The sequence below is a fragment of the Carassius gibelio genome, chromosome B15, assembly GCF_023724105.1.
Source record: "Carassius gibelio isolate Cgi1373 ecotype wild population from Czech Republic chromosome B15, carGib1.2-hapl.c, whole genome shotgun sequence".
In the NCBI taxonomy this organism is placed as follows: Eukaryota; Metazoa; Chordata; class Actinopteri; order Cypriniformes; family Cyprinidae; genus Carassius; species Carassius gibelio.
The window spans coordinates 10,865,588-10,886,184 of record NC_068410.1 but is presented as its reverse complement, the minus strand read 5'-3'; the positions used below and the strand labels follow the sequence as shown (position 1 = coordinate 10,886,184).

General features: G+C 36.2%; 1 protein-coding gene and 2 long non-coding RNA genes across 4 annotated transcripts in view; 1 reads left to right on the top strand and 2 right to left on the bottom strand.

The window, feature by feature from the left end:
• The window catches only part of LOC127972724 (uncharacterized), a 208,131-nt gene extending 191,369 nt beyond the window's left edge, over nt 1–16,762 (bottom strand). For both annotated transcript variants that reach the window (XR_008157145.1, XR_008157146.1), the window contains exons 1-2: nt 16,681–16,762; nt 16,446–16,555 (exon numbers count right to left, since the gene is read on the bottom strand). This is a non-coding gene — a long non-coding RNA (uncharacterized LOC127972724). The remainder of the gene's footprint in view (nt 1–16,445; nt 16,556–16,680) is intronic.
• LOC127972723 (uncharacterized) lies at nt 8,252–10,420 on the top strand. The gene is made up of 4 exons (XR_008157144.1): nt 8,252–8,592; nt 8,681–8,746; nt 9,434–9,569; nt 9,686–10,420. It is a non-coding gene; the product is annotated as an uncharacterized LOC127972723 (long non-coding RNA).
• Nucleotides 16,763–18,317: 1,555 nt separating the features above from the next.
• On the bottom strand, nt 18,318–20,021 carry LOC127972722 (beta-crystallin A1). The gene is made up of 4 exons (XM_052576454.1): nt 19,880–20,021; nt 19,642–19,783; nt 19,404–19,546; nt 18,318–18,769 (listed from the first exon to the last, which is right to left on the bottom strand). Exons 1-4 carry the CDS (start codon nt 19,957–19,959, stop codon nt 18,622–18,624), a joined length of 513 nt encoding a protein of 170 aa, XP_052432414.1. The 5' UTR covers nt 19,960–20,021; the 3' UTR covers nt 18,318–18,621.
• Between the last annotated feature and the right edge of the window lie 576 nt (nt 20,022–20,597).

Sequence of the window (20,597 nt, the reverse complement as noted above, 5' to 3'; positions counted from 1 at the left end):
AAGCATCCAAATTTACATTTAAGTTTATGCATTTCCACATTCTTGGAAGTAACCATTCTGTCCTCTCATCTTTCGCTTTCCCTCTCTTTTTTCGTCTCTCATTTCTACTCCATGTCATGACTGAGTGTGAAACAGCACAAGATGTCACTGCTCCGGGCAAGCAATCAAGTGGAGGGCCCCTCCCAGCTCTAATTAATAACTATTGAACACGCTAACAACAATCAACACTAATTAAATACGAGCTTGTTGACAAGGTGCAAACCTTATCAAAAGACACCCCCCTTAAAAAAAAAACTTGCTTTGGAGAAGGGGGATGAGGGAGGGTGCTCCTGTTTTCCGTAATTAGTTAACGAAGAGCCCCGGGCCACTCTTTCGATTGAGGACACCGCAAGCCAGTTAGGAGTTGTCTGACACCCTGAACAGAAGAAGCAGTCAGCCTTAACAGCAGGTCACATGACCATGAAGAATCTTCACTCCGGTTATATAGAGTAAACAGAGCACTGAATGAATTGCTTTCGGCTTTTGAGGTATTTCAATGTTGAATATGACAGAAAATGTTATTTTTTGTTGCAATATATGCAGGAGTGCAAAATAACATTCACCAAAAGCAAAATGAGAGGGAAAAAATGGCTTTAACAAGTAAAAAAAAAAAAAAAAAACACTGCCTGAACTTCCTGTAGTTGTGTCTTACATTATTTTTATATTTTTGCAATATTTTAATTTAAATATAAATTGAACTGTAGACAAAAAACCTACAATGTTATAACAAAAAGTCATAAATATATACTAGCAATAAGCATTGCTTATTAATTTCATATTTTTTATGCCCTACATTAGGCATCTTTAAATAAAAAAAGACTAAGTTCTATAAAAAAAATATAATATAAAAATAAGAATGTCTTATTTCTTGTTAACCCAAAACATTTGCCAGAGCAGAATTAGTAGTAATGAAAATAAGGATAATAATAATAATAATAATAATAATAATAATAATAATAATAATAATAATAATAATAATAATAATAATAATAATAATAATAATACAGAATAAACAAATACAAAACAAAATACATTGATATAAATTGTTCTTTAAAATGATAAAATAATTATTGTTTGACACTCTTCCAACACTCAACCTAACTAAGTCCACTGCTACAATACAATATAAAATAAAGAAATGAATGAAAGAATTCACAAAAAAATATGCTAGAATGCAATGAAAAAAAGATCCAAGACAACAAACTGACAAGAAAGCCCAAAATCAAAGTACCCTTTACTTGTGGGCAATATATGAATGACATTATCTGCCAATGGTAGCAGCCAACTTGAACACACTCAGCAAATGTCACAAAAGGGCAGGTTTGTGGTTTTAGGACGCTGTTCAAGGCAATACAGCTTTAATTCAGACTATGAAGGAAAGGAGTATAGTACAGAGAATTTGAAAGTTTGTTGACCACAGACAGGATACAGTGGGCAGTCAGGGGCACAAGTTTGCCCTCCAGTGCCCCAGTAACCTAACTGACATGTGTGTGTGCAAAAACAGTGCCTGACGCTCTCCCAAACCGGGAGTAATACTGAGTGACAGCTACCACAGGGTACAGCTCTTGCATCGACAGCAGCCGTTTGTTTCCATGATCGCTCCCTGATAGGCAATTGAATTTGTCAGTGACCCTAAACAATTGATCCGATGAGATCCAGCAGGCCTTTCCTTCCACTGGCCCCACTGCCCATCCTGATCAATACAGCTGATCAATGGCCAGCGGCCGATATTGATGACTATGTCCCGTCTGCTGCCTGCTCCACAGAAGCTTTCCAAGAGGGCAGTGGGCCTCTGTCTCCCTGCACTTGTTGATCTCTGTCGTCCATTGTTGGAACTGATGACTAAATAATGCTTTGCTCCAGACTAAATCAACAGAAACAGTCAAGCTGAAATTCCCTACCGGCAACCTCAAAGCATTGCAGCTAGTCATATGTTCAATCAAATGTAAATCAAACAAGACGGTGTCAAGCTTAATACTTGATTATTATTAAGTATACTTAGAATAGAGTTAGTGACAACAGAAAATTTTATTGCTTTTTTAATCAATTGAGAAATAAATAATAAATTGGATTAATTTGGGTAACCCTTTGCAATATGGGTTCAACTTATTAACATTAGTAAAAATATTTTAAAGCAATGATAAAAGGTTTAATTTTGGTAACACTTTGAAATATGGTTCATAAAACAAGGTTTAAAAAAATATCTAGATTAAAATTACTTTCCAAATATACCATTTCAGATTGTTATAAATTATTAGAATTACATGTATTATAGTTTTATGATAATAATTTAATAAAATTATAAACAAAATTAAATTGTTTTCTTTAATATATAAAAATACATTTAAAATGTCATACTTCTTGTCAACACTTTGCAAAAAGGTTAACAGTTTAAATATCTTGAAACTATTTTAAACATGAATCTAGAAATAATTTATAAAAATACTTTAATAACATGATAATTATAAAGAACTTAACGGCAAAATTGCATTAAAATAATTTTATAAATAATTTTGGTAATACCTTCAATAATTATGGTTAAATTTGTAAACTTTTTTATATCTAGATGTTCCTTTCATTTTAAAATAATTCAGTTTTACAACTTGTATGTACAAACTAACATTGAGAGTAATGCATTTAAAAAATTGCTCCTGCTACCCAATACTTTATTATAAATTTTAACAATGTATACATGTACAATATATTATTTGTATGGCCTGAGCACAGTAGTTGTCCATCTTGGACATGAAATGGCATATTTAACAAAAGTCAGGATTGATCAACACTATTCGGAGTTGGACAACTGTTCCCGATTTGTTGCTAGATGCTAGGCTGAAAAGTGGACATCCCTACTATGCTTTTCTGACATTTATCACTTTTATTTTTCTTCCCATTTCTCTGTACAAGTGGACAGCTTCATGGAATCAGTTTGTACATAGTTCTTTTGAACAGTGAACTGTGATTTGTTTCTGAAAGTGAAATTAAATCTGAATAAAAATGTTGATCACTGGAAAAAAAAAAAAAAGGTCAGAATTGATGCATCCGCTCAATTCCGCTGGTTATTTTAAAGTAGGAAGTTTTCCGAGTTCCAAGATGTCTAGACGTCACATGAGTTTACTTTGCCTCTGCAAGCATGGTCAATCGATCCTTCCTACAATAATGAGCACAAAAAAGTATGTGCGTCAACGAGTGGAGATCAAGGAGACCCCATGAATCCAATCAGCACACCCCACCTGATCACCATTGAGCTTGGGATACTGTAGTAAAAGCAATGGTTCAATAGCATCAGGTAGGGGGTTTGGAGACTGACAGAGTCCCAGCTGTGAGGCCTGTGCATCTGGGAAGAGTCTGGGGAAGCAGGGAACCATAATTAAAACCCTACCTGAGCTCCACTCTTGATTCAGAACAGGGATCACTAGCTCCCCATGCGGCATATCTACGCCGCCCCCTCTACGTCACGCTCCCCAAACCCTCGGCCTCATGTGGTTAAGGATTTTCCACCTTATTAGATAAATTGCTAGTGATCAAAAGTAGTCCTCCCAGTTCACATTTCCACCCATAAATATAAAGGCCTCTTGGCTACGTGGACCTGCCAAGACACACTGACCCAGAGACTGACACCACAGCAGCTACGGCAATTAGACTTGACTAACAAAAAAAAAAAAAAGATGTAGAGAAGTATGAGCAACATAACTTGCAGCACGTCGTTGCGAGATGATGTGGATTTTGTTTTCCATCCCATTGCCTCGCACATCTGTTTGTGTTTGTTGCCTTGGCATGGTCCCGCTATCACCAGAGCCAAGAGGAGTTAGTTCACCATGCTCATTAATTAACAGATTTAGCCCCCCTGAGAAAATGGCTCAAAGGCACCGCTGTCAAAGCACCAGTCCCCTAGCAAACAAGCCATCATAATATTCGACCGTTTAAATATTGTGTGCAATCAAAAAAAAATGTATGCTACCTTACAAAAAGTTTGGGGGCAGTAAAATGTTTGGAATATTTTAAAAATAAGTCTCTTATGCTTAACAAGGCTGCATTTATATGCTTAAAAATACAGTATATTTTTTAAATATTATTACAATTTAAAACGATTGTTTTCAGTTTCGATATAATTTAAAATGTAATTTATGCTTGTGATGGAAAAAAAAAACTGAATTTGTCTTCAGTGTCACATAATGCTTCAGAAATCATTATAATATGCTGATCTGGTATTAAAGAAACATTATTTATTATTATCAATATTGATAACAATTTGGATTTTTTTTTTTTTTTTTTTTTTTTGGAAACTGATTAAAAAAAAGTTCAGGGCACCTTGATAAATAATTCAAAAGAAACACACTTATTTTAACTAAAAAACGATTCTAAATGTTTTTACTGTGATTTTTGATCAATTTAATGTATCCATGCGAAATAAGTATTAATTTCTCCTTAAATAAATAATATGTATATGTCTTTTTAAAACACTCTCTTGTTAGTGGCACATAAAGGAATTTACCCAAAATTATAAAAATGAAAAAGGTCTGTCCTCATTTACTCACCCTGACATTATTCCAAACCTGTGTGACTTAGTTTTTCTAACTTCTTTTTCTTAACACACAATGAAATTCAAAGGCTTTCAAAACACTGAACACTGAATCCCATTGGCTTTTACTGTATAGACAAAAACACTGGGACAATTTTTTGTTGGTAATGGATTATTTTTTTGTGCCCCACAGAATAGAGGAAAAATACATCAACACAGGTTAAGAACAACATGAGGGTGAGTGAACAATAACAATTTTCATTTTGGGGTGAACTTTCCTTCTAAAATGCTCTAAAATAAGTCCTAAACATTGCTTACTCTTTCACAAAGAATGGGATGCTAATAGCGCAGCTGATGGGTATGTTTGATCCAGCCTTCCTTGAGAGGCCTGCAAAAGAACCCTATTTATTTTCTCAGGAGTCTAATTAGCACCCAATCAATAATCATGCTTCCTCTAAATTTCTCTATCAATTTTCGAGTGGGTTCAGACAAAGAGGAAGCCTTGAACTGTCAATAAGGACTTCTTGTTTACCTTCGCAGCAATGTTAACGTTTTCGCCGAGGTCCCCAACCGAAGTTGTTTGCGCATAATTGGAATTCTCTCATTGTCTTTGAGTAACCGGGACGATCCACACCTGACTGGGCATTTGACAAGAAAAATGTAACGGTTGTTCATGTGATGCATCACAACAAAAGCAGCTCCAGAGAAGCTGTTATCCATTCAGAGTCTCACCTCTCCATTGTAAAACACACTTCAGGAAACACAGAGCATGATTGTTGCACCAGAAGACAGGTCTTAATGAATGACTGTCATAACTTGACTATTAAAGATCTAGAGTATATCCTTCTCTTTGTTTAACCAAAAACGGCCTGACTAATTATTAAACAGCTTGCTGTTTGGTAATACATTATGTATTCTCAGGAGTACGACAGATTAAAAATGAAAGTAAATACTGCACGTGTCTTGTGCGTTTCAACAGTAAATTGTGATTAACAGTGATTCGGTCCTCTCTCTCCATACAAATAAAAACACATGAGATGGATTGACGACGCTTCATAGCTATCTTCGCTCTGTGTTGAAAACACCACAAGAGATCACATTCCTCCTTTGGGACAGCGTTGTTAATGTTTTTTTGCAAATATCCTGTACTCGTTTGAAAATGAGTGATTGCTTAGTAAATCTCTCAAATAAAAGAAAAAATGCCACTTTATTCCAAGGTAGCTAATTGGCAATTAGTAAAACAATTGTGGAGCATTGTAGCATCAGCCTAATTGATAGCGTTTATAAAGCTGACTTACCCAGCAGCATGCTTTCAGAGCTGTGCACAGCAAGCTACATTTCTTCATTAGATTACAGCAAATTGCTAAAACAAGGAAATGGGCTCATTTACCTAAATGGTGTAAATGAATGTATGTTTATGAAGCTTTTACGAAACTAGCAATAACATGCTTGTCTATTTTTTAACGCACTCCTGTCTCCAGGCACAGTCAAAGAGCAACAAGCTCATTTAAAGCAGCTCATCGGGGGAAAGTTTTCAACACTATATATACAGAACTCACATCACACAGCCTCTATTGAACAAGCAAAAGGGTCAAATAAATCCTAAAAATGGCTATAAAATGAACAACAAACTTAAAAGGGGAGTATATATTCATAACTCTTTTTGCAATGTCCTGAAGGAAGTACCAGTGCTTACAAGACCGCAAAAGAATAGTTTTAGGTTAGAGGCTTTGGTTCTGCAAAAATATTTAAAGCACCTTATGTGATGCTTGTGCAATGTAAAAGGTACAAATGGGTAAATAGATCAACCTCAATCTTGTAAAAATCCCAAGTTTGAAATTGCACAATTCAGTATGCATACATTATTATTTCGAATGGTAAACATTGAAAAAATGTATTATATGTATACTTTAATATTAAAGTAGAATATAGATATTTACACAAAAAAGAGATTTAATATTTTCTGTATAAAGTCTCTTAAGTTAAGAGGTTTGAAATTAATCTATTGTTGAAAATAAGAAAAACATTTGTTTACTATCCAGCAATAATGCATCCAATTTAAATAATATAGATCAGGGAGTAAATATTGACATGTATAAATCTATAATTGCATACAGTTAGGTCCATATATTTAGACACAGGCACACTTTATTATTTTATCTGTTGTCCAAAACATATTCAAGTTACGGTTATAATGAATATGGGCTTATAGTGCACACTAAGCTTTAATTTGAGGGTACCCTCATCAGAAATTTGAGGAAATGTTAAGGGATTACAGATGTTTAATTTGCACCACCCCCTTTTTCAAGGAACCAGAAATAATGAGTAACCCCAGTGTGCAGTCTGGACGATGGGGCGGGGCGACACTTCGAGGCGGAGCGACACGTGTCGCCCCGCCCATATTTGTTTTCCCCGCCTTTGACATTTTCCTCCGAGCCAGCAGGGGGCAGTTTGCGTTGAAACAAACAGAACGGTGGCAACTAACAGCAGCAGAGTAATAACGCTATGGGCTAGGTGCACAAGATGGCGCCGGTGAGCTTCAGCGACGCGAGTGTGTGCGTACTTATTTCCGGTCTTGCGACGCTCGCATTGACTGTAATGGAAACTTGCACACGGATCTTGGCTAGATGTATATAATTAATGATTTTCAAATTTAACAGCCGATAGTGGTATATCAAAAACATGGGGAAACATCCTCCCTATATTTTGCGTACATCTGTGTGGAAATTCATCAAGATACAACGCGGAGATTGCTTTATTCTTCTGTTGATTATTCGGATCAGCGTCAGGTCAGGACCACAGGGATTTCTTTTTTCAAACACAAACCATTCAAATATGCAATACTTTTCATTTTGAAGAGCAGGTTTTGTTCTGTTATGTAAGATAAATGTTTCTGACTGTCAAACAAGACGCACAGAGATTTCTGATAAAGCATGTTTTATTAACTTTATTTGATAACATAATTTATAACTAACTGTACAATTAAACGTAATATAATTATGGTATGTTTGCATTAAATAAAAGATCGCTGTTTGCATTCATGTGTGTTTTTATTTGTTTTATGAGATCTGTAGCATAAATCATTATCTGTCTATGTATATTGTTATTGTTTTGCATTAATTATCAGATTAAACATATTAAAATTAGTCACGTATTTTTTACTGTGTAAAATAATAAAATATGTTGTGAAAATGAAACAGAGTGATGTATGTGTACAATTGAGAAATAGATATTTCTGAAGATAAATCGCAGACCACGTCTCACGAGGTAAATATTTAATATAAAAATAATAATAATAATGCAAACATTTTCGAGAAATAAGTAATTTGTACATTTACATATTTGGTAAGATAAAATACATTATATAGCTGTGTATACACGCCATGAGTTCAACTTTCATTTCCTGAACAGTAGTGAACATTAGTGTATTTAAATCATTCACCGGACCCAAACATACACACGTTTCAAATCCACTGGCTCAGTTAACATTTGTAGTATAGTGATAATAGCAGTGTATATCTTATTTGCATATGAAGTGATATTATAAATCCTGTAAACATATAGAAGGTAATATTTGGACACCTCCAGTTTTCTGCACTGACTTTAAGCACAACCGGAAATATCTACGCACACACTCGCAAGACCGGAAATCCAAGATGGCGGAGATATGCAACTAGCCCATTCCGTTGATTGCTTGAGGTGAGTAAAAGTGGTTGTGTAAATATCTTATAAAATGAAATGCAATGTTCGATCATTTTTTTTATCCATGGTACGTTCAATTTGAATAATTATTGTTAATAATTGTTATAAATTGCTAATTTTATTGTTCTTTGTGGATTGTAACAGTACACTCTGTACATGGGTTTAGTTCATAGGTTCGATTTTACAGAGGTATGGCATCACATTTGTCAAGTTATTTGAACAGACATGCATGATTTTTGTGTGTATATTATTATTATTATTATTTTTCAGGATGACATGATCAGGAGGTGGTGGTGTTCTGTTCTCCTGGACAGCTTTACTCCGCAAATGTATGTAGCTGTTTGAATGTTGCTACATGAAACATTACTCTGTACTATATCTAGCAATATACCTATCTCTTGACATTTGTTCTTTTAGAGCTCAACCACTGAGGGGAGGAACTTCACCATTCACCATGTCTTCAGGCAGAGTCCAGCAAAGCAGGTTATTTGTGCACATACATTCATTAAGAACTAATAATTACATATGTGTGTACATGCAGAGGTATTTTAGTTATTACAGCTACATAGTTGTTCAGATGTGAAATTGGTATTATGTACAAGTACTATATTGGTCAGCACTGTGGATTATTTAATATATAGCTTAGCTATCAGTTAACATCAGCATCAATGACATTTAAAAACATTTCAGCTTAATTCATTTTCAGACAGCAGCGAGTGTTTTAAATAACTTCTGTTTGCGATCTAATGTGGATTTTGTTCACCATATAAGACAGAAATATTTATATTCAATGTAAAAGATCTTCAGGTGGATCATGCATACAAATATATACAAATATCTCACTGGATTATTACAATTAATGGCAAAATGAATGTGTGGAAATGTAAACTAATATATCCTACTGACACACAACAGCAAAATATATAAATAATTGGCTTAAAACTATTTTTTTTCAATGTGAAAATACTAACATGCCTAATACTGCACAGTACTGTATATATTAACATTTTATTAGTGTTATTATAAAAGAATGAGTATGCAGTTGTGACAATCTATAGAGTTTTTAATGATAGTTTAAAAGCAAGGTTGTCTGTATTCAGTGTTTATATAATGTTTAATAACGTTTATATACATATATAAATAAACCTATGTATGTTTTTGATTCAACAGCTTCCAATGGAAATCCTCAGTGAGGTTATTTTGTCAGCGGGTGACTCGCATATTTGACACTTTCTCTGGTTTGCAGATGGTTTAGGGATGTGCTCCGAAGTTTTTCGGAAAGTGGCACATTTTGCCTGGCTAGACAGTAAGATTTCCCCCGTTTAATGCTCATTCTCCAATTGAATTTTGTAGTAGAAGGCTGTTAAACTTTTTTTGTATTATTATTATTATCTTTAATGTATTTTGTCTTTACACTATAAGTTGTGGCCAACTGGAAGAATTGTCCTCCTGTCTCCTGACCGGAACGAGTTCAGACGGATGTACAGCATCAGGGAACACTTGCAGTGCAGAGCCCTTTTCAAGTTTAACCCACCAGGGTACAGGGAAGAGGACGGCGTGGTGATCTTCTGGGCTTTTGTTTACACAGGATTTTGTTCCAAGGACTGTTTTTTTTTTTTGTTTTTTTTTTGTGGCATGAAACACATTTGTGTGTTAAGTTCATTGAAGGGAAATAGAGAATGGACTGAAATCAACTGGTTTTGATGTATTAATTGATGTCATTTAAAGTTAAACTTTGCAGTGTATAATGTTTTAATAAAAAAGCAATGGAAAACACGTGCATGACAACAGGTTTCAGTCATTTACATCAGTCTATCATTCTTTAAGGTTTCTCATATTTGATGATAACATCATTTGCTATGCATTGCTCATAATGGATTCTTAATTTAGTTGTGACAGGATGGTGAGGATTAATGAGGTTTTCAGTAGTGCAGTTCAGAAAACAAATAACAGAAAGTAACAAGTGTTTTTGGGCAAGTTCTTTAGAACCTGTATAGTTCCTTCCTTGCAAAAAGTAACCATGGATTTATTGTAGTAAACATATTTGTTGGCATATTAATTACTGTGAGCTGTAATTATAAAAACACCATAGTTTTACTATAGTTACTGTAGCAAAACCATGGTAAATTTTCGTAGGGGCCAAGGGAATGTTCAGAATATTTTTGGTGACATTCAGAGACTGGTGACAATTTGTTACACACACGACGCACACACACACACACACACACACACACACACACACACACACATATATATATATATATATATATATATATATAATTTGAATGTATAAATCAAGGTACTCCATGACTATCTACATAACCATACTTCGCATAATATTGCCGTGTCATTTTCAAACCAGCGAGTAATGCCGAGGTAGCGTCTACACTACAGCCATTGAGGGAGTAGACCATTTATTTATATTCTGTTCGTCGTAATCCAAAACTCTTTGTATTTATACGGGCTGTTGTGGAAATGCAACAATAAATGCAAAAACACAACAGTTATATTCACTTTTTAATTTATATTAAAAGTTTATTCATCTGAGTGTCTACTTCCGAATTCCAATCCTGCTCACAGCGTCATAATTCTCTATACCAATAAGCTGTAAAATCGTCACTCATCTGTACACCAATAAGCTCATCTTAATCATAAACCAATAACCGCTGAGGTGGGCGGGGCGACACGTGTCGCCCCGCCCCAACGTGTCGCCCCGCCCCATCGTCCAGACTGCACTCTGGGATACTTGGAAATAATTGGACAGCTGACTCAAAAAGCCCTTTCATGGACAGATGTGGGCTATTCTTTCATTATTTCTACATCAATTAAGCAGGTAAAAGGTCTGGAGTTGATTCTAAGTGTTCCATTTGCATTTGGAAGCTGCTGCTCTGAATGCACATAACGCAGTCAAAGGAGCTCCCCATGCAGGTGAAAAAAGACAATTGTCAGGCTTCAAAAACAAAACAAATCCATCAGAGACAGCAGGAAAAATGGCCAAATCAACAGTTAAGTACATTCTGAGAAAGAAAAAAAAAACAATGTACTGATGAGCTCAGCAACATAAAAAGGCCTGGATGTCCAAGGAGGACAAAAGTGGTGGATGATCGTAGGATCCTTTCCATGGTAAAGAAAAACCCTTTCACAACATCCAGCCACGTGAAGAACACTCTCCATGTGAAGGGCATATCACTGTCAAAGTCTATAATCTAGAGAAGACTTCACAAAAGCAAATACAAAGGATTCACCATAAAGAGCAAACAAGGCCAGAATAGACTTTTAATGGCTGAAATTAAGATCAACCTGTACCAGAATGACGAGAAGAAAAAGGTATTGTGAAGGCTTGGAGCCAAAGCATACAACATCATCTGTGTAAAATGGTGCAGTGGCACTGGGTTACTGGTGTTTAGTGATGACTTGACAGAGGACAGAAGCAGCTGGAAGAATTCTGACGTGTACATGGATATACTGTCTGCCCAGATTCAGACAAATCCAGCAAGTTGATTGGGCGGCACTTCATAGTACAAATAGACTATGACCCAAAACATACAACAAAAGCAACACAGGAGTTTTTAAAAGTGGAATATTCTGCAATGGCCAATTAAATCTCCTGATTTGGACCCAAATGAGCATGCATTTCGCTTGCTGAAGACAAAACTAAAGGCAGAAAGACCCACGAACAAACAACAACTGAAGTCCGCTGCAGTAAAGGCCTGGCAAAGCATTACAAAGGAAGAAAACCCAGTCTCTGGTAATGTCCATGACTTCCAGATTTAAGGGAGTCATTGCCTGCAAAGGATTCTCAACAAAATATTAAAAATGAACATTTTATGATTATATTTATATATTTATATATCAGCTTAAAGTCTGAACTTAAATTTCATTTTGATGGTTTCATTTTAATTCTATTCTGGTGGCATAGAGAGCCAAAATTTTAAAAAGAAATGTGATAGTGTCCAAATATACATCTAACTGTATATAAAAAAAAAAAAAAACACAGAGACACACAAAAATAATGGATAAATTGAATACAAAAACTTTTTGAGCTTCGAGGTTTTTTTTTTCACTAACATTCAATTTTCACTAAGATTGTATAATTTATAATAAAAAAAAAAGTGTTACATTTTAGTAATAAAAAATAGAAGCATAGTCAATAGTGATCTCAATCTTCTGGACTGATTTAAATTAACAGTATTTCGTTTTTTTGCCTTGTTGTGATGTCAACTGCTTTAGGGGTCTGGTTTCCTTCTGCCACCTCCCACCCAAACCCTTATTACTAATCCGGTACACAATAGCAGGGAAGAAGACAGATGAGAGAGGGATGGAGTAAGAGGAAGGTGTGAGCTGCTATTCTGACACTCTTCGGCATGTGCAGCGTATTTGTAAACATCGTTAATCACAGATTAGCAGATGGGGGTGTTAATTGCACCTGTGGAAATAACATGACCCAAAGGATGCTTCTATTTACCGCCTTCAGATGGCATTTCCGCACGGGGCGGGTGAGATGGAAAAATAGGAAGGTTTTGCTTGTGACACAAGCAGCCTATATTTGAATGAAGCTCCAAAATGTTGTCACCCAGTCTCATGACTGAACCCCCTTCTCTTCCTCACACCTCACGTGTTACTCTAAAGTGAGACCTAGCATCACTTTGCTGTTCTCCCTCCCCTCAGACTGAGATTTTCCCCTGACCACCTGCTACCCACCGCACTGAAAACCAGACACTGTACACACTGAGCCAGTAAAATAATCTCACTGCCCACAACCAATTAGAGATGTGTTATTAAATATATGAATCAAAAATCTCATGAATCTGCTTGAAATACCCTAATAGTGGGAAACATGCAGAGTTTTTGACTTTTTAAATAACCAGTTGGTTTAAGTTACTTCACAGTCATGCAAATGGCTACTTGCCATTAATCAATATTAGAGGCAGGACATTAACATACTAGTATCTGATTGGACGAGAGCCTGTGTAGTGTAGGATGAGTCATCAACTTTTTTGGGCCTATATCCCTGAAAATTGTCATTTTAAGATATGTATATTTTTTCTTCATTCATTGTTGAATTATGATGTGATGTTTTGTCAGTTAACGAGAAATAGAAATATAAATTGTAGTGTATTTTGCAGCAGTAGCACCACATAAAATTGTAGCACCTTTATCTAGAGGTGTTTCCTAAACGCGACTACCAAGTTTACCAATAAAAAAAATATAAAGAATGATTTCAAACAAAATTTGCCAATGTTCTTTTTTATCACTTAAAATACACTGTTTAATAATTAATTTAACATTTTACATTATTCATTAAAATAAACATTTTAGAACATAAAATACTGAGCTACTTTACTGTGATGTATAATTATAGTGATTACATTCTATCATATGTTCTATTATATTATGAAAATTAAGTTATTAATCATTTAATAATAGTTCTCAATATAATACTTTGCATTATATCTTGTATTGTAATATAATACAGACAAGACAATACTGCATTAAGAGAACTGTTATTATAATAGTGCATCATGTCTCTATATAATATATTCACATTCACATCTATATGAGACAACTGTTTTAACTATTTCAAAAGTATAATATATTTTTAAAGGGACATAACACATAATATAGTTGGTCTCAATAAATTCTATGCTATCATATGATATTTTATTATGATGGCAATTAAATCTAATTTAATAATAGTTTCCATTATAATGCAATACATTATATCTACTATTCATAGAAAAAAAAGTATAAGCAAAAATAACTAACATACATACATAAATACATACATATATATTATTGCAATCTAGAGATTGTTTTAAATATTTTAAAAAGACATTTTGGCTTTATCAAATCACAATCACGTGACAGTTCCAGGTATGCATCATGCATGTGATATCCTTACAAGGTCAACAAATTCTGTGGTGTTTTTTTTCTGCTATCATGCAGTGAAACTAGTCCTTTGAACTAATTCTCAAGCAGCTGGCCACTATGTTCTCTCTCTCTCACACACACACACAGCTGCTTCCTACACTCGCATGCCCCAGCATGCCCCACGCCCAGCCTTAACAGCAGCTGCAGTCTCGATCAATCAGGCTCCTCCCATGCAGTGATTGCTAATTGATGCACTAATCCAGTCGTTAAGTACTGTGCCAAAGAGCTTGGGAGTGTGTCCAAAGTAAACACCTGTCGTCACTCATCAATGTGTTTTGCTTCTACAAAACGAATCGAAAGGGGACGGCGGAGTTCAACTCTTACCGTGCATGAGAACCAACACGAGGAGGAGGCCGAGATATGATTGCCATGATCAGTGTGATATGACAACACAATGCATTTCATAAAAACAGCATGAGTGACAGTCACTGAATATGAAACTTTCAGGCTAGAAAACAATAGTGCATAGAAGAGACTGAGAAAAATGTTTTGGATAAAACCAGATTCATTCACCTGGACAGTGTACAGACCCTCAAGGCAAAGAATATTTCATATATTAGCATATATAGATATGATGCTAGGTCTAACACAATGTCAAAAATGTGACAATCCCAGTTTGAGGAAAAGGATCTATTAGCAACGGGGGTCTGTTGAAGATGCATGGATATGGGTAAGGGTCTAAATAACAAGTCCTCGTTTTGGTTATCCCATCACACTAAATGGCTGTAGCCCCTAATGCCCTTTTTCATTCAGTGGAAAAGCAAACTCTAATATTATATGAAATTACTTCTGCAATTCTCAGTGTAATCTAACCTACTTTATTCTAATGATTGTCATCTTGACAGAGGTCTCTGCAGACTCTTCAGGTTGAGTCGCCCCTGAGTTGAAAGCTGCCAAATGTGACACGCTACTGCCACCAAGTGAAACAAAACAGTACAACACCCTATCAGACGAGGCAAAAAGAGCTCAAACACATGAAAGAAATTGATGTTCTCAGATATTTTTACTTTCTTCATATGATTTTTCATTTTCAAATACATAAGATATTTGAATTGGTCACGTGCTTTAAAACAAATATCCAATGGTGGATGCAATGTGATTATAAAAAATATGTAAAACATTTATGCATGTTCATATCAATAGCACTGTCATAAAGATATAGTGCAGGGATAGAAATATTCATGAAATGTAACTAGGAGATACAGATCTATATAGATTGATATATATGAAATAAAGGATTAAAGAAAGTTACGAAACATTAAATAAACGTATATCAAAGAAATTAAATATGAGAAATAAAACGATAGATAGATAGATAGATGTTCTACAAACTTGTGTCTGTTGACCAATCTCAGCTGTGATAACACTTATAAAGATGAGACAATTAAGAAAATGTAGGGGGGAAAGGAATAATAAAACTTGTGACAATAGCAGACAAAAAAAAAAAAATGATGCCCAACTAACCTGGATGCAGGCAATGGCAAGTGACACTCGCCCCTTCCAGTCAGTTTGCTAACTCACGGGTAAAGAGCACATTACACAGTTTGCTGTAGCAGTAGGCTCTGAACGCATGCCAGGATGATTGACCGGTGACCACATGTGTTGAGGAGGTTGAAATCCACAGACCACAGCCAATGCAGCAGGGTAGACAATTGCTCTGTTAGTTCAGTTAATTTAAATAAGTGAGAACACTGCAATCCGAACCTTGGTGTGCACCAAAGAAGCAGCAGACCAAAACCCAATTAACAGGCCAGTCTCAGTATACTTCCAAAAGCACTCTGGTGCAGTTCAACTAAAATATGAATGCATGCAACGTATGGACCAAGTCATCTAAACAAGCCAAAAACAGAACATGATGTCACAAGAAAACAGGACAGAATCCTCAAGCGAATCTGGTTCTTCTCATGATAGGAGCCATGTTTCCCATTACAGTTGGATGCTTTGGAACCATCATCTCCTTGCAGCAATGGTGGAAATAGACACATACAACAAGAGCATTTGACCCATCATGCAGCAGTTTTAGATGTTTGGTAAGATTGTAAAATACAGTACATGTCATAAAAGCTGCCCAATCATGTGTTCACAGTATTATGCCATTTGTTTTGTATCTTTAGGTTCAGTTAAAGATGACAGTGTGAATGCTAAGCAAACCAGCACTACATGTAGAATTTAATTTTTAGATCCAGTTCAAAAGAACTAAACTACAAATGTAAACTTCCTGAAAAAAATAATGAAACTCTTCTCAATTTACCTGCATTGTTAATGAGCAAGTTGAGTCTTGAAATCAAACCAGCAATGAGAAACTTTTAAACTCTTCTGTAGGCTACCTCTCAATCTCTGCTCCTCACGGACACCATAAGCCTGACAAAACACTCACAGTTAGTCATTTCTAAATGTGTTCACCACCAATCATATTTTGAGTAAAATTATTACCCAAAAAATAATTTCCCATATAATTTTATAAAAAGAAAAGCCTTCCAACTTACCATCTCGGTCCCATGAAGATAAAATGACAGAACTACAGCTCTGTATAGTAAATGCTGTTCTCCCTGAAAACAGGTGATGGAGATTTACTGCTAATCACAGAACCAGCTACACTGACTAAATGTGCATGACTATTGCAATCAATCACATTCGATTAATCGTGCAGCCCTACAGGCAGTGATGCAGCTCTCCACAGTGCAGGTGTAGAATGTTCTAAGGATGTTGGGGCTCATGACAAGCTTCCTCAGCAGTCTCAGGAAGAAGAGGTGTTGATGTGCCTTCTTCAGCACTGCATCAGTGTGTGTGTAGAACATGTGAGATCCTCTTTGGTGTGGACTCAGAGGAACTTAAAGCTGTTTACCCACTCCACAGGTGTCTTGTCGATAGTGTTCTCTGCTCTGTTTCCTAAAATCCACAATCCTGTAAACAGCATTCCTACATAGGTGTTCTTATTTTCCAGGAGGGAGAGAGAAGTGTTTAGGGTGAAAGCAATAGCATCTTCTGTAGAACGGTTGCTATGATATGCAAATTGTAGCAGATCCAGTGAGGCAGGCAGCACAGAGCAGATTTAGTCTCTCAAATCACTTGCTGAATATGGGTGTCAGAGCAACGGGCCAGTCATTTAAACATTATTTATTTATTTTTTATTTTTTTGTATAGGAACAATAGTGGGTTTTTTTGAAGCATGAGGGAACCACAGACAGAGAGACCATGCCAGGTCAGATGCACTGGGAAAAGAACTGTGCTGTTATGGATCTTTCTCTGCATCTTCAGAGATGCGCAGTTCAAGCCATGGGCAAGGCCATGGACAGTGGTCATTCAAGAGAGAACAATGGCTTAACTTGGCAAATCTCTCTGACAGAGAAAATGAAGACATTCTGTCACAGTATGACAATCAGTAAGCTATGTATGCAGCAAGCATACCGACCAGCACTGACAATAGCACAGACATTATATGTTGCAATTTTTTCAAGTTTAGGAGAGCACATGTTTTGCTCCGCTTCTTTCTCCAGCCTGTTACATTGTTAGTTTGCTAAATAGAAGCGACAGCTTCCTGAGCTTTACCTTCTGACAAACGCCGGATGGCGCTGTTCCTCTACGTCAGGCGTGAATCTCAAGGAGAAATGTCGCATTTCTCGAAGATAGCAGCCAAGACCTATATATATATATATATATATATATATATATATATATATATTGGTATATGACAATTAATTATTATGTCTTGACAAACAAAATGTAAATCTGGTTCTGATTGTGATGATTAAATTGATTAAAGTAAAAATCATTTGAATCCAACTTTAATTCACAAATTTCTCAAAGTGAATTGTCAAAATGTATAATATTTGGTACATTGTTTTTGCATGTCACCATGACCTGTGACAGGCACGGAAAATCAACACTGCTCCCAAAAATAGGTGAAAATAATAACTCCTTGATAAATTAACTTTTATTTATTTTCATCCTCTTTTGTCCCTATCCTATTTTGTCTCAGAACTCAAAGACCCTTGGTCATTAAGTCTTTTTAACAATAGTTTTAGGATATTTTTGGTGGTAATGATGTTCCAATTTTGTGACATTAGAATTTGGGCCTTTTAACAAAGCTTACTCTATACATGCATCAAACAAACACAGTAAGTAGTTCCCATAAGTGTTCCTTTATTGATCTCTTTTGCACAGACTGCATCATGACAGCAATGAGGAGCAAAGCTTAAGTCACACAACTGTGCCGCTCACAGTCTGCTTGAGTTCTTCCTCTCACTCTTCTTTCAAATCGATGGCACGCAGAAAGAAGAAAATGCTGTTAACATCTACCAAATGCACCAGACGTTCAGCCTGTGCCGGGCTTGCTGGTATCGAAATGAAGGGGTGGAGGTGAGGAAGAGGTGGAGGAGGAAGAGTAGGAGGTGGGGGAGGGAATAAGGGAGCTGGGCGAGCTGCCATCACTGCTGAACCCGGCGGAGGGACTGCACCTGGAAGGTCTGAGCGTGGGAGCCCCACTCCCTGTAGTGTTTGTACTTGCCACCATGGTGGTCACACTCCATGATGTACTGGTAACCACGGTAACCGGGGTACTGGTAACAAACCCAGCTACATGAAGTGAGAAAAAACATGACAAATGCAAACTGAGACCCGAGTATTCCAAGCATCTCAAATATTACAACACCTGAATCTAATGGTGTATTGCAGGGGTGTCCCTAAAATGAAAAAAATGAATAAAAAAAATATTTAGGATATATTAGTAATCTAATAGATTGCATTAGTAACTATAAATGTCATCATGTAATTTGTAATCAGTCCAGACTATAATTTGTAAGTAATCTTCCCAGCACAAGTATGAATATTGGTAAAGTTAATCTTAATATGGTCATGTAAGCTAAAGCTTCAGTTGTGTTGTTTTACTGCCATTGACAAATCCTCTCCTATGGCCTCATGGGATAGCAATGTTTCCATCAAAGGTGCACTTCAGAATCTCTTGGGAAACAGTAGGTCATCCAGGTACTTTTCACCTACTATTTTCTGAATACTGTATAATCAGACATCCTTTTTTTTTTTTTTTTGGTGCATATTATAGAGTAGAGAAGTATTAGATTTTTTAGTGCAATACTTGTAATGGTTTGTTTGTGTTTAATTAGGGTCGTAGCTTAACTCTGCAGGACAGTGGCCATCCAGGAACAGGATTGGACAAGCCTGGTGTAGAGAGAGAGACAAGTATGGTACTCACGCCCCACTTTGCACCTGCATTGATCCGATCTCGTTGGAGGGCCAGCCCATGGACTGGAGAGAGGGGTAGTCATCGGTTATCTCCCACTGGTGTCCAATAAAGTTCTCCTGCTCAAAAACGGTAATCTTTGACTCCTTGTGGTTCTGCACAGATCATAACAACGGGAGAGTTTGTATTTTATTTGGAGTGACTGCTAAACTGTTTCACCACTGATCAGTTGACATGGTTTCAGACTCACAGCAGAGCATATTGGCCGGAAGGACATTAGCCTCTCAATGTGGTAGGCATTGCTGCCGCTCCAAGACTCCCAGCGAGGGTAGTCACCTTTTTCCAAGACGAACTGCTGCCCACAGAAACTGGAGTGTTCATAGCCCACCCAGCTGTTTAAATATAGACACATGCACACAGACAATTGGCATAATACAACAACAACATGGGTTCTTTTAAATGTGTGTGTCTGTGAGTGCATGACTTACGCGCCACACTCCACCTTCAGAGAGCGGATATTGTCCATGCCACATTCCATGATGTTCTGACAGGCTGAGGTGAACTCCATGCGCTTGCCTTGGAAGTTCTCTTGGTCATAGACAGTGAGCTATACACATATTCATAGACATAACAAAGATGGGATTCAAAGCATTCTATAGCATCATGCATCATGATTTCATAGCCATCAATTGTTTACTTGCCTTCCATGGCCCAAGTGGCATAGGGTTAGTCAGAGCCATCCTTGAAGTTATCTCAATGCTGATAGACCTGAAGAACAGAGATATGCAAAAAAATAAAAATAAAAAAAATGTGTGGGTTCTATATCATATGTGACATCTGTACAAATAGCCTGGGGATAATGAACAAGAAAGTTATGGCAGCCAAATGCCTTTGTTGCTCCAACAAGTTAGACCTAACAAAATAAATCACACGCTGATTTAGATGATATATTCCAAACATAACAGAATAAAACCACAGTTTACTGAAATAGAAAAGACAGGTTTATGGCCAAAACATGAGGCCTTAAAAAAAGTATACACAAACTTACAAACTGCATAAATTATATCAGATTTAGCCAAAAGCATTAGTAAAAAAAAAAAAAAAAAGAAATTGTCAAAGCATAGAATGCTTAATCTTTTTTTATTTTAAATACATTCTAATATTTTCTGAAATGCCAATAAGTCATTTTATTTTTTCTGAAATGCC

Bases quoted from the DNA above. Each gene is read 5' to 3' on its own strand.
- LOC127972722 (XM_052576454.1), bottom strand. From the start codon at position 19,959: ATGGAGTTCACCTCAGCCTGTCAGAACATCATGGAATGTGGCATGGAC. The intron at 19,784-19,879 runs GTAAGTCATGCA...ATATTTAAACAG, and splicing joins CTGAAGGTGGAGTGTGGCGC to CTGGGTGGGCTATGAACACT. The intron at 19,547-19,641 runs GTGAGTCTGAAA...TGATCTGTGCAG, and splicing joins TCCGGCCAATATGCTCTGCT to AACCACAAGGAGTCAAAGAT.